The following is a 15,276-nucleotide window of genomic DNA, read 5'->3' as shown; positions in this document are numbered from 1 at the left end:
CCCGCTTGCTCAGCACTCAAACGCCGCTTTCACGGCGACCCAAATAAATCTTGTAAAGAGCAAACATGTCTTATGTGTAGAAAATGTGCCCACAACCCAGTGTTCACCCCTACACACAAGCATAACACATCCCGTGCCCCTATCAGAGCACGCTCTCATAAAGCGTTACTGAACCGCTCGAACGGCCAGAGTTAATGAAGGCGCCCACAAATGCGTATGCGCGCCCATTCTCTGGCCGCTCTGTCACACGACCAGCCCTATGTGTAGAAAATGTGCTCACAATCCAGTGTTCACCTCTACACACAAGCACTGCATGTCTCGTGGTCCCCACCAGAGCACGCTCACATAAAGCGGTTACTGAACCGCTCGAGCCTAGAGTCAATAAATGCGCTCATCGAATACGTCGCGGCTCCATTCTCTGCCCGCTCTGTTACACGGCCAGCAAACATTCCTCTGTGTGTAAGTCCCGTGCCCATGACTATGCTTAGCGATCACGTAACAGATGTGACTCTTTCCCCATTCATTCCAATCGGAAGTCACTCACAAAACCTGTCTCTGCGAGCAATCATGCATAAACACACTAAACGCGCTCACACATTTTGTTCAGCTCTCTGTGCGGCAATCAGAGCTGAATTGGCCATTCACCCTCTAGCGCTACGCTTCAAAGCGTGGGAAGCTATTCCAGGGATATCCAAGTGGGTGTTAAGCACAATACAACAGGGCTATTTGCTACAGTTCGATCGCCGCCCTCCTCGCTTCAGAGCTGCTCGAAACCACTGTGAACACGGAAGCAGCGTGCATGCTTCGCTCAGAAATAGCAAGCCTTCTGTGCAAAAGGGCCATAGAGAAAGTGCCACCCTCTCTGAGCGAAGTCTGGGCTTTACAGACGTTATTTTCTTGTTCCCAAGAAAGACGGCGGCCTCAGACCCATATTAGATCTCAGGGTTTTGAACAAGGTGCTTGCAAAAGACCGCTCAAAATGCTTACAATCAGGAAACTCCTCGCGATGTGCGCCAGGGGACTGGTTTATTTCTCTCGATCTGAAAGAGGCCATTCTTGAGATTCAGCCTTCGACGGCCAGGTTTATCAATACACCGTCCTTCCGCTCGCCTGTCCTTAGCACCTCGTACTTTCACGAAGTGCATGGATGCGGCGCCGCACTCCTCGCGGAGTCAGGGTTTGCGAATTTTGAACTATTTGGACGACTGGCTGATTATGGCACAGTCACATATGGAGCTTCTGTCTCACAGAGCAGTTCTCCTCAGCCATCTGAACAGTTTGGGTCTTGCAGTCAATTGGACCAAGAGCTCACTACAGCCCAGTCAGACAATTTCCTTCCTTGGAATAGAACTAGACTCCGTGGCAAAGACGGCTCGCTTATCTACACAGCGCGCCGTGTTCAGCAACTAGCCGCATCTTTTCAGATGAACAGCCTCACGCCTCTGAAGAAATTCCAGAGAGTGCTAGGTTACATGGCCTCAGCCGCAGCAGTACTTCAGCTGGGTTTACTGCACATGCGCCCGCTTCAGCATTGGCTAAACACCACGCGTCTCGCCGGGCTTGGGCCACAGGCCGCCAGCCCATCATGGTGACTCAGACCTGTATTTCAGCTCTGCAGCCCTGGACAGTGGCCGAATGGTATCAGCGGGAGTGACAATGGGAGCTGTATCTCGCGAAAAGTCATCTCGACAGACGCGCCCAACACGGGTTGGGTCGCGGTCTGCGCAGGGCTCTCCGTTTTCGGCCTATGGTCAGTTCAGGAAAAGCTCCTTCACATAAATTGTCTGGAAATGATAGCGGTCGAGTACGCACTAGCGCTTTCTCCCGGTCATTCAGGGTCACCACGCCCTGGTCCGCTCGACAACAGATCTGTGGTATCCTACCTAAACCGCCAGGGCGGTGTCAGATCCAGGAACCTATTCCATCTGACCTAAACGCATATTGAGTTGGTCCCAGTGCCACCTGCGCCGCTGAGGGCAACGCACATGCCAGGCCACCTGAACGACGGCCCGGACAGACTGTCCAGAGACAATATTCCCCAGGGGAATGGTCCCTGCACGCTCAAACAGTCCAGACGTTATGGCACCTATTCGGCAGAGCAGAGATAGACCTCTTTAGCGCCCAAAGAGAACTCTCACTGCCCAATATTTTTCTCGATGCGAGGACGCCAGCTGTCCCAGGACTGGCCCAGACGCCCGCTTTACGCCTTCCCTCCCGCCTCGCTATTGCCACAGGTAATGCAGAGGATCAGGGAAACGCGTCACTCGGTGCTCCTCATAGCCCCGCATTGGGAGAATCAGACATGGTTCCCGGAGCTTACGCAGCTGTCACTGACAGCGCGTGGCCCATCCCAGTGAGAGCAGATCTCCTCTCTCAAGCTCGCGGCACAATCTGGCATCCCCACCCAGAGCTGGGCGCTGCATAAGTGGGTGATCAACGACTACCCGTCGCTCTGCCAGAAGGAGTAATAAACACCATCATACACGCTAGAGCCCCTTCCACGAGAAGACTCTATGCGTCAAAATGGTCTGTGTTCTCAAAATGGTGCACCGACAGAGACCTGGACCCGCTGGACATGTGGGGTGTCGTCGCTGCTCAGTATTTCTACAAGAGCTGCTGGATAAGGGCAGATCCCCATCCACGCCAAAGTGTATGTGGCGGCCGTTGCGGCGTTCGCTGAACCCCTGCATGGCCAGTCATGGGGTAAAAACGAGCTGGTCATCCGCTTCCTCAGGGAGCTAGAAGGATGAACCCCCGCGCCCCATCGGTTCCTATCTGGGATCTTTCTATAGTTCTCGAAACTATGAAAGCCCCCCTTTCGAACCACTTCAGTCCGTGGATTTGAAATACCTTTCACTTAAAACCGTTTTTCTGACTGCCCTGTCATCAGTCAAACGTGTGGGAGACCTTCACGCGCTGTCTGTCAGCGCTGTGTGTCTTGAGTTTGGACCAAGTGACTCCAAGGTCATTTTAAAGCCTAGACACGGCTATGTTCCCAAGGTGATCGGTACTCCTTTCAGAGCACAGGTCATTTCCCTATCGGCGCTGCCAGCACCCGATAGCGAACGCGACGCCAATCTCCTTTGCCCGGTCAGAGCGCTGAGATTGTATACTGCACGCTCCGCCGCTTTCAGACGCTCTGAGCAGCTTTTCGTTTCGTTCGGAGGGCGCACCAAAGGTCAAAGCCTCGAAACAGACACTATCTAGATGGATAGTGGACGCTATTGCTGCTGCATACGCGTCAAAAGACCTGCCATGCCCGTTGGGCATTAGGGCTCACTCCACTAGAGGCATGGCATCCTCGTGGGCATGGTCCAGCGGGATTTCCATTCACAACATATGTGTGGCAGCGGGATGGACTTCCCCCTCCATCTTTGTCAGATTTTACAATATGGAAGTGCCCGCTCTGCACGCAAAACTACTAGCGGTTTAATACGCTACAGCTCCCCTGGTGAGCTGCACTGATGGGACACATTCCACACAGACCGGCACCGCCGCTCTGTCTTTCCCTTCCCACTATGTGCTTATGTATTACACAATCAATGACCCGCATTCTTGCCGGCCAAATATTATTTCCCCACTCATAAGGGCTCCCACGGTTCCCCCCCTTAATTCCCTGGGGCTCATACAGTGGATGCTTGGCGCGCACGGCGTTGACAATGGGTTCCCGTAGCGTAAGCTAGCTTACGCAATACGAGAGAACCTCTCGTAAGAGAACGTATCGGTTACCTAACGTAACCTCGGTTCTCTCTAGATGAGGGAACGAATATTGCGTAGCCGGCCGTGCTCGCGCCACGAACGACTTTTCGCTTCAGTCAATGAAAACCAGGGTTCCAGCCTACGAACTACGCTTATATGCACTCAAGTAACGCCCATTTTGGCGGGCTTTGATGCAGTGAGCGCGCGGACGCCTCTCATTGGATGCGAGTTCGCCCAAGCTCGTCTATAGGCTGCAGCAGTTGCCGCAGAGCAACCTGTGAGCTCGCTAGCTAGCCCGCTCAAGGTCTGCAGCTGCCGCACTGCGTTGACAATGGATACAAAATTAAGGATAATTTTTTGGCTTCAATATCTCAGAAAAGATTAATCTTTCCCGTAGCGTAAGCTAGCTTACGCAATACTCGTTCCCTCATCTAGAGAGAACCGAGGTTACGTTAGGTAACCGATACGTTTTCTGTAATAAACTGCTCCCTAGTTATTCTTAATCAGCAGATTACTTCATGACCTGCTAATTACATCAATAATCTACACATTAAGTGTTTGCCACATTTTCAATTTCAATTGAAATCCAAATTTATTCTATTTACCTTTTTAATTCATGTTCCAGATCTTATTGTACATTTAATCATTTTGGCAGACACTTTTATCTAAAGCAACTTACATTGCATTCATTTATCAGTATGCACATTCCCCAGAAATCAACCCAATGGCTTTGGTGATGCTAGTGCCAAGGTATATAAGCTCTACATAAGTTTAGCAGATCTCAATATAAAAAAATGCTTCCCTAGTATTATTTTATAAAAAGGTAATAACTTGCTCCCTCTCTGAAACAGTATTTCTTTTTCATGATCCAATCAATTTGTGATTGATAAAATCAAGCACCGCTCTCCTTTTTTTCTCTCTGAATAGAACTGTTTCACCGCTATGTATGTCAGTTTATGCAAGTAAATGGGTTGTTAATGCTGTTTCATTTTGACTTAAACAATAACAACTGTATGTTTCTCTTTCTCTCCATGTAGCATTAAGTCGTTCCGCAATGCCGTTTGGTCTGATGAGGAGGGAGCTGGCGTGCGAGGGTTACCCCATAGAGCTCCGTTGCCCCGGCAGCGATGTCATCATGATTGAGACAGCCAACTATGGTCGAACCGATGACAAGATTTGTGACGCTGATCCCTTTCAGATGGAGAATGTACAGTGCTACCTGCCTGATGCCTTTAAGATCATGTCACAGAGGTACCTGAGAGTAATTTGAATGTTACAAATAATGCAGAGGAGGGAAATAACTACTGAATTATGCCCGCTAATAGTGTCATTTATTTGCACATGCTATTTGCATTGTTTTAGCACCTGATTCACTAAAGCATTGACCAGTCTTACAGGTTCTCAGTAGTGGAGGATTGTCCAGCACAGCCACTGCAATATAGGCACCAGAATCTGATCTTTAAAATACAGAAGTACACTTAAATACACGGCTCATCTGAATATATGCCCAGTTATAAGGCTTTTTTCCATCATTCCATTAATTATTGCTGCCATTATCAATAGAAAATGTAGACAAACATCTCTTATTCATGAAATTGTGTTTACCTCTTAGTTTCTGTCGGAAACGACAGATAAATATTACTGTGAATAAAGCGAAATCTATAAGGAGCCTAATTTACATTAAAAGGGTCTGTGTTTGCTCTAAACAGAATGACAGTGACTTAATTAAAATACTCAGGGTGCAGCGCTATTTTATTAATAGCAAATGTAGTGCCTGGTTAAACTGCATTTTGGGTGGTTAGTGAATAAGTCACAGGTTTTTGTGCTGAAATACCACGGTCAAATGTGGTGCAACTGTTTAGTAAAGCCGCCCCCCTGACTGTGCATTCCAGAGTGTATTGATATGGTTGAGTGGATAAGTGACTGTTTAGTGTGTGTACATAACCGTTGTGTGTATATGTGTTTGTGTGTGTCCCACTTCCACTTGCAGTCCATGCCTGTGCTCAGCATTTGCTTCCTCAGAGACTAGATCAATGAATCCCTCTTCTAGCTATCCATCAGCCTGGTAATGGAGAGACAGAGAGAGAGAGAGAGAGAGAGAGCAAGAGAGAAAGAGAGAGGGGGGGGGGCATGTGGGAGGGATGAGTAGATGAAAAGGGGATTGAGCTGGGAATGACAGTGCACTAGTCTAGATATGATGAGGGGAGCGAGAGGGATTTGAGAAGAGAAGCATTTCTGCATAGGTTTGAAGAATAATAAATCTTTACCATGCTAGATCCACATGTGCATTTTATACTGATAACAGCCCTGCATCCATACATTTATCTGCTTTTTGTCAGAAGCAATAGCTCTAACCGGGTTTGAGCTGAAGGTGAGACAGGATTAGTCTGCTGTCTCCGCACCTCTCCGACTGACACATGATCATGCCTAGTGGGAAATGATTTGTGGTGTTTGCTCAGGCAAGCATCACTATTGTTTATACTTGGATTTCAACAAACCTCTATCCTTACGTATTAAAGTTTGGCACTTAACTCGTGCCACACCGTTTGTGCTATTGAAACGAGAGCTACCTCAAATCATGCAGATTATTGAGCAGAGGTGTGCTATTGGTTTTCTAACCATTTTTACCTGACCAACATAGGAAAGCAAATCTCATTGACTCACAAGCCAGATACATTTTAGGAACCAAATTTAGGGACCAGAACAACATAGAGACTTTGGGGTGGGCTAGCATATCCCAAGCAACCATCTTGCTAACTCTTGCAACTGCATAGCAATGCAGTGGCAACCACCCACACCACTTTATCAACCACAAAGCAATGCCCTGGAAATCACTTAGAACACCCTAGCAACCACCTAGCAATTCTTTAGCAGCCTATCACCACACACTAACAACTGCATAGCATTGTGCTAAAAACTGCTCAGAACACCTTTGCAAATGCATAGCAAGGCTCTGACAACAGGGTTGGGGAGTAACGGAATACATATTTAAAATTCAAAATATTAGTAACTGTGTTCCACTACAGTTACAGTTTAAATCATTGGTAATCAGAATACATTTACTTTCAAAAAGTATTTTGATTACTGAAGAGATTACTTTGCATTTGTTGTAATTTGTTTAATTTAATATTTGTTCTTTTAAGTTGGAAATAATTTATAAATAACATGGTTCAAAAAGTGTTTGAAAAGAGGTGAAACACTTTCTTAAGATGTGTTAGTCATACGGGCAGACAGAGAAGTTTGAAGTAAGTTTGGAGCAGAAGAAATACAAATAAACCATTTGTAAATTGTCATATGAACATTTAGCTTTATGCTAAGCTAAAATGCTATTTCTAGCTATTTTACCATATCATATTTTATAATATTTTTAATCAAGAGAATCCACGTTAGCTCAAATGTTTTTAGTTTTTCAGGTAAGGTATTTTTAATGTGTATTTTGTCTTACAGTTCTGGCAGATTTTTTATAGTGAAAATAAGTTAAACAATTGCCAGTGCTGAAGAAGTAATCCATATTATTTAGAATACATTACATACCCTGAGTAATCTAACACAATATGTTACAAATTACATTTTAGAGCATGTATTCTGTAATCTGTAGTGGAATACATTTTAAAAGTAACCCTCCCAACCCTGCCTGGCAACCATCCACAACACCTTAACAACCACATTGCAATGCCCATCAACCTCGAAGAACACCCTTCCCACATACCACATACCTTCATACCAAAAACACTCAAAACACCTTGGCAATCGAATTGTAACACTCATGCAACTACCCTGAACAACCTAACAAATGCATAGCTACATGCTAAAAACTGCTCAGAACACCTTAGCAAACATTTAGAAATGCCCTGGCAACCACATAGAATACCTAGCAACCTCTCAGAACACCCTAATAAACTGCATAAAAAGTGCTCAAAACCCCTCAGAACACCTTAGCAACCGCTAACCACCCAGAAAGGCAAGTACTTAGCTACTTGCTAAAAACCACTAAGAACACCCTTGCAACATCACAGAAATGCCTTGGCAACCACTCAAAACACCCTTGCTTTGTGGTGCCATTTTTTGCAAAAATCTAGTTCCATCTATTGCCTGAAGGAATGATAATTTCTTGTGCTTTCTTATTAAACCCCTTTCTCTCTCTATCTCTCTCTCTCTCTCTCTCGTGTGTATGTGCTGAGTGGGTGAGGAGTGTGGTGAGTGCAAGAGCGAGTGTACTACTTTCTCTAACTCTTTTCTAATTAATTGTTTGGTGTTTTTGTTCAGTTTTCTTTTTTATTTTGTGATAGTTTATTGTCTTTTAGTGTTTTTTCCCTGCTGTTACACAGAGGCATTTGCCTCAGGTGAAGTGCATGTAGCATTGCTGCTACAGGTGGAGAGGACCTGAACTCACTCAAACGATGGCATGCTGTTAATATAGCCAGCGTAGAGGAGTGCAGCTTGGCCGTCGGTGAAACTACCGGCTACGCGAACATTGTATCCACGTCAACAATAAATAACGTAATCGTTATCTTTCTGAAAATGGTGGAGCTCGCAAACACATTGGTGGAAAGTGGTGTGGTAATCAATGGAACGTTTAAACCTGTACTGCCCTTGTCAACACCATCCAAGAGAGTAATCCTGTCTAATGTTCCCCAATTCATTAAAAACTAATTATTGTCAGAGATGCTCTTGCGTTATGGCAAGTTGTTTTCGCGGATCAAAATGATTCAGATTATCAGTAAGTCCCCGCTGCTCAAGCATGTAGTGTCTTTAGGTGACACGTATATATAATATTAAAGGATAATAATGATGATCTGGAAGTAAAACTGAATTTTAGATACGATGACTTCAATTATGTCATTTATTCAACAACCAAGAACATGAAATGTTTTGGGCGCGGCTAAACTGGACACCTTAGTCTGCAAAGACAGGAAACAAGCACTGAAAACATGGCAAGAGAGGCAGAAAGTGCAGGGGTATCAATGGAGAATGTTTCAGTCTCTGTTTCAAGGGAGTCTGCCCAGTCTGCAGACTCTCAGCCTTTGGAAACAAACACTGATACTACCGTGGGCTTGAAAAACTTGGATACAATCACTACTGAGATAGATATGGTTGAAAGTGCCAATGTAGTCTATGGCAAAATTGAGCAGTTCACTGTTGAAACTACAGACACAATGGAAAGCACAAACAGTGTAATTACTGAGGAGGTAGTTGATGTGGAAAAAATGGCAGATGATGAAGTTTTTAAGACACCCCAGAAGAGAAGACTAAAACAGTGGCACACGGTGAAACAGGCCAAGAAAGGAGATTAAGAGTTAAGTCAGACCGACACAGAAAGCAAAAGTGATCTCTCTGAATACATTTTTAAAAACAGTCCAAACTTAAACTCAATTTAAACTTAAACTTCTGTTAGAGTATACGGTGTGGACCACATTAAGTTAAGTTTGAAAAGAACAATGAAAGTGCGCAAAGTTCAAATCGATGAATATTTTCCAGACGTGAAACAGTTTGTAGAGAAAGCGAGGCTTTTTACGGCTGAAGAACACTTCACTGATCAGGAAGGTTATTGATTAAAGAAAATCTTTGCAAAGATAAATGCTCCTCAATTAATTTAATGGAATTGAGCAACCAGTTATTTTCCTTTTTGCCTCCTTTTTTACTGTTAACAGTATGGGGGAAGTGCTTATAGCATCCATTAATTTAAATGTAGCTAGGAAAAAGAGCACAATTATTTAAGTTAATGAATAATTTAGATTACTAGTACTACTACTACTAGTACTGTTTGCTTAAAAAAACACATAGTGATGCTGTAGTTTAAGCTGACTGGTTCAGAGAGTTTGAAGGGTTATCAAGTCACAACTCTTGAATGAATGAATGAATGAATGAAATCTTTATTTCGAACAATTAATATATTAATAATAAAAATAAATAAATGAAGACAGCAATACGTATGAAATTTCCATACAAATAAATAAACACAAAAACAATAATCAACCTGTTCGAAAAGGGATAGGTAGAAGCCCTAGGCTTATCAAGACCTACCCCCAGTAACTACCCAAACCAATTCACAATCAAAGAAGATAAATCTAACATAACGTTTTACATAATACAAAAAAAACCTGCTAAATTACAATAATGCTTTATCTTAGTATTAAGATAATGAAAACAATAAAATCATAAACAAAAAAAAACAAAAAACATAATCAAACTGCATTCCTCTTCAACTAGTTGTGGGGTCGCAATCTTATTTTCTAAGTCATTTTTACCTGTTTCTTACCAAGTTGAAGAGATCTTAATGGGAAGATTTAAAAAAATTAGAGCATGACATGAGAATCAGAACTTCATTTTAATGTGTGTTTACGCCCAACTAACAATGCTGACAGGTAGCTTTATTTAGACGTAGTATGTAATGCACTGAAAGATTGATATCCTGAAGATGTTTTTATTGCTGACGGGTGATTCTAATTGCACTGCACAAGCCTTGGATAGGAACCATACAGAACCTCATATGCCCTCTCATAGGAAGCTAATTCAAATGATACACACTTTTGAACTGGTCGATGTGTGGAGAAATCTTCATGGAGATCAGAGGCAGTTTACCTGGGCTCATGCTTTTGATAATATGTTTTCCTTTACATCAGTTCATTCCTTCATTAATTTTATAAAATCAAAAAATGCATACTGGCATCTTAATAAAGGCCTGTTATGTGCTAAGAATTTTAGAGATGTTTTTAAGGTTGTTTGGGAAAATCTAAGGTAGGGGAAAAAGCTTCCAATCTTTAAGGCAATGGATTGTGCAAAAATTTTAATCAGGCAGTTTTGCCAGCAATATTCCTGTAATGTCACAAGGGACATCACAAGATCAAAACCTGCATGTGTTGGAGGATTTCAGAGTAAAGGAAAAACTCTGTCTGATTTAATAGAGTCAAAGGCTCAAGGTGCTCTAGCTCCCACTTTTAAGATATTGAACTGATGGATGCGCCATCTAAATTCTTCTTTAATCTAGATAAGAAGAATGATCAGAGTAAAATCATACATGCCTAATATCCAGAGAATGGGGATCTATTAACAAGCCCTTCTGAAATCAGAACAAGAAGTACTAACTTTTATAAAGAACTGTATAAATCTTAGGAACGACAAAACAGAAGTTAACCCTTTCCTTAAGAACGTACTGAAAGTTTCAGATGAAGCAAATGTTTTACTCAGTAAAAAACTGACCTTAGAATAGTTACACAAAGCACTATGGGGCATGGAGTGTGTAAAAGAATCTGGTCTAAATGGTCTCTCAGTTGAATTTTTTTAATGATTTTGGTCAGAAATAAAAGAAGTTCTAATGGAAGTATTTAATGAAAGCACAAAGGAGGGTCTATTGCCTTTGAGTTGTCGTAGGGCTGTGCTAATATTATTACCAAAAAAAGGTGACTTGGATTGGAGACCAGTCTTATTGTTGTGCACTGATTACAAGATCCTTTCAAAGGCTCTGGCTAACAGACTAAGTAATGTGTTCTATAATACATTTTGGCCAAACGTATTGTGTACCAGGGAGACTAATCTATGACAATATATCTTTTGTCAGGAATGTCCTAGATATTGGAAAGCTTCTCGACTTGGACATAGGCTTGATCTCTAGATCAAGAGAAAGTTTTTGACCGAGTTGAGCATTGTTTTTTTATGGGATGTTTTGGAAGCTTTTGGTTTTAACTCTTTGAAAACTTTGGTTTTATAAATAAGATCAAAGCCTTGTACTGCGATGTTGAGAGTTTACTTAAGGTCAATGGTGACTTATGTGCTCCTTTTAAGTTCAAAAAGTGAAGCCCTGGTAATAGGGAGGTGGACAAATGGAGAGCCATGTCTTCCAGAGAATTTAAGCTGGACTAGAGGAGGTCTTAAATACCTTGGAGTTTTGGAGGATGGACTGTTTGTAAAAAGAACTTTAAGGAAAGTGTTTGGAAAATTGAAAGCAGGATTGCTAAATGTAGATTCATACACCCAAAGCTGTCTTACAGAGGACGGGTGTTGGTTATAAAAAATTTGGTAGATTCCTCACTTTGGCATCGCCTGGCTTGTATAGATCCACCTGTAAAAACTTTGCAAAAGATCCAGGCAATTCTGAATGATTTGTTCTGGGATGAGATGCACTGGGTTTCTCAAAGTGTTCTGTATTTACCCAAGGATGAAGGAGGACATGGAATTGTTCATATTCAGGGCAGAACAGCGGCTTGACACATGCAATATGTGCAATAGGACCATTGGACTCAAACTGGAGATCGACAACTTCTATAATTCTAAGAAACTTTGAATGCCTAAGCTTGGATAAAGCCCTATTATGGATGAACCTCTCCAAGTTGCCAAACATTTTTCGAAACCTGTTTAAAGTATGGACACTTTTTACTGTGAGGGACAATTATACTGACTCTCTTTTTTGGCTTTTACAGGAACCCCTAATTCTTGGTTCTCATTTGGATGTGTCATGTAATGTACATTCTATTGCTCTCAAGGTAAAGCTTAAGGATACTAAGGTTATAACGTTAGGAAACGTGGCTGCATTAAAAGGGCCAGCCTTCACAAATGACAAAGTAAGTTGTAAAAAGCCTAGGAATGAGATCGGTCCAGCAGGGGGGCCAATTACTTGAGAAATGGAAGGCTTTAATCTTGAGAGAAGAGATGGAACTATTAAATGGTTTCTGTCCAGGTGTGTTAAAACCCAACTGCCCAAAACCATGATTCTTTTCCAAGTTTAACTATGACTGCAAATTTAGAAAATCGCTCGGGCATGTTTCTGCAAACAAAAGAGCTATTGATTGTGGGTTCTAACCCTACAAATGGCAAATAAATATATAAGAGCTGTGTCAAAGCCTTGAATAAAAAGCTTTAGATAAAAAAGTTTAGACTCCATGGAGGGGAGTGCTAGGTCTGGACAATGCTATAAGACCTGAGTGGAGAGCACTATATAAGTCACCATTGGTAAAAAAAAATGTGGGGGATTTACCGTGGAGACTTTTGCATGGAGCAATTGCTGTCAACGCTTTTATATCTGTTTTAAATCCAAATGTGAGCTCAGAATGTCCCTTCTGCTCTATTTACAAAATATTTTTTCATGCTTTTATGGAATGTTACAGGTTAAAAACCTTGTTTTATAAGTTACAAAGATTATTTAATGGCTTTGATGAGAATTCTACATAAAGGTTTTTATTTTGGGGTTTAAATGTACATGAAGATGGACATTTAAATGTCATATTTTAAATTATCTATTGGGATAAGCTAAGATGGCTAATTATGTAAGCAGAAAAAACTAAATAGTACAATTGTATGATTGCAATGTTTTAAGTGTTTTTATAAACTTAGTAAAGACTAGGATAATTGTTGATTTTCTGTATTGTAAAGAAATAAAAGTTCCCTGTCTGTCGCTCACTTCGACATTGTGTCGAATGAAGCGACACTAGGGGACTTCTTTGAAGGCCTTGGTTACCTCTGAACTTGAGAAAAGGCCAATGAGAAATTGGCAGACAGAATTTGCATGTCCCTCCCCCGGACATATGGGTATAAAAGGATGGAATCATGCGTCTGTCCGTTCAGATTTCTTCTACGGAGCTGAGCAGTTGTGTGATCAGCGAGCTGAAGTCACTTACTGTCCCACTCATCTCTGTAGAGCATATGCCGTTGGATATCAGCTGTCTTCTCTGCACGGCAGTGCAGCTTTGCCACTGGTGCTTCGACAGTGCTTCTAAAAGAGAATATTTTCTGTAAAAGAGTTTAATTTCTCAAAAAGAGCAATAAACAGCTGGCGTTGAACGTCCTTTTCAGGATGCATCTTTATAAAGATGCCTTTCCACCCCTGTGTAGTTCCTGGATTTCTCTCCACTCCTGGCAGTCACAGACGCTGCCTCATGTGTCTGGGCAGTGATCACATCAAGGCAGCATTTGTGGATGGTTCGTGTTCTCAATGCGAGAACCTCACCATGTTGTGGTCGTGGCTTTCCTTCTTAAAGAGGAATGCCACTCTAGCCGCCCCCGGTTCCTTTCTTCCCAGAGGTACATGATGAGCTGACAAAGTCGTGGAGTCGCTCATCTGCTCTCACTACGGGCCACGGGTACTCGAAGGTCCCCCAGGTGGACAGAGCGGTTGTGATCCACCTGTGTCCCAAGATCACCTGGTGCTCCCCTCCAAGGCCTGTAGGATGACATCAACACTGACCTCCAAAGCATACAGCGCTGGACCTCTTGCCTCTGGATCCCTGACTGCCCACCTGCTGGCCAGTCCAGAGGACGCCTACATGGTACCTCCTCCTCTGTCACTAACCCGCCCCCTGCCGGGTGTGCGGAGCAAGGTAAGTGCTTCAAGTCTTCTCTCAGCACCAGAGCCCTGGGACGCACTTCTGCCTCTCGACACCACACTACCTGCTCTGCCCTGCTGCGAAGCCTTGCCAGGTACATCAAAAAGGATTGTTCCCAGCCCGTCGCGCTAGTTGGCCCGGACCATCAGACTCAGCTACGCGATTAAGTTCACCAGGCCCCCGCCCCCTTTCGCCGGCGTCCAATTTACCTAGGTGCACGCCGAAGATGCTAACACCCTGCGTGCGGAGATCGTGACCCTTTTACTCAAAGACACGATAGAGCCTGTCCCTCCAGCTGAGATGAAAAAGGGTTTCTACAGCACCTACTTCATCGTATACAAGAAAGGAGGCGGCTTGCAAACGATCTTGGACTTGGACAAACTCCTGTTCAAAATGCAAAGACACATTCTAAGTTGCGTCCGGCATGCCTCGACACCGACCCTTCCTGCGGTTCACGTTCGATGGCCAGGCGTATCAGTACAATGTCCTCCCCTTCGGCCAGTCCCTGTTTCCTCGCGATCTTCGCGAAAGTCGCAGAGGCAGCCCTTGCCCCGCTAAGGGAAGTGGACATTCGCATACTCAATTACCTCAACAACTGGCTCATCCTAGCCCACTCTCGAGAGTTACTGTGCGCCCACAGAGACCAGGTGCTCAGGCACCTCAGCCATCTAGTGCTTCAGGCCAACTGGGAAAAGAGCAAGCTCGCCCCGGTTCAGAGCATCTCTTTTCTCGGCATGGAGTGAGACTCAATGACAGCACACCTCACCAACGTAAAAAATAAAATAAGTAGTCTGTGCTGAAATGCCTCACCTTATTCAATCCAGGCACAGCGGTTCCGCTAAAACAATTCCAGAGTCTCCTGGGGCATATGGTATCCTCCGTGGTTGCCGCACCACTAGGGTTGATGCATATGAGACCGCTTCAGCACTGCCTCCAGACTCGAGTCCCGAGATGGGCATGGCACCTTGGCACACACTGTATGTTCATCACCCTGCCTGCCACCAGACTTTCAACCTCTGGACAGACCTTTGTTTTTTGCAGACATGAGTCCCCCTACTGCAGGTGTCCTGACACATTCTAGTCACCACAGACGCCTCCAAACAGGGTTGGGGTGCCGTGTGCAACGGGCACGCAGCCGCTGGCTCCTGGACCAGGCCCTGGCTGGATTGGCACATCAACTGCCTAGAGTTGTTGCCTGTAATACTTTTCCTGCGGACGTTTCTCTCGCTAATACGGGGCAAGCGCGTCTTGATTCGATCAG

The 15,276-nt window shown here is 43.8% G+C and overlaps 1 protein-coding gene across 1 annotated transcript in view; it reads left to right on the top strand.

The window, feature by feature from the left end:
* Positions 1-15,276, top strand: part of LOC127652981 (adhesion G protein-coupled receptor L1-like) — a 280,814-nt gene that overhangs the window by 171,082 nt on the left and 94,456 nt on the right. Inside the window, 1 exon segment of the mRNA XM_052139444.1 lies at positions 4,737-4,950. Coding sequence (XP_051995404.1) covers positions 4,737-4,950 — 214 coding nt within the window.

The sequence above is a fragment of the Xyrauchen texanus genome, chromosome 12, assembly GCF_025860055.1.
Source record: "Xyrauchen texanus isolate HMW12.3.18 chromosome 12, RBS_HiC_50CHRs, whole genome shotgun sequence".
NCBI classification, from domain to species: domain Eukaryota; kingdom Metazoa; phylum Chordata; class Actinopteri; order Cypriniformes; family Catostomidae; genus Xyrauchen; species Xyrauchen texanus.
Note: the sequence above shows the minus strand (reverse complement) of the source record. Positions and strands in the feature narration are given on the sequence as shown.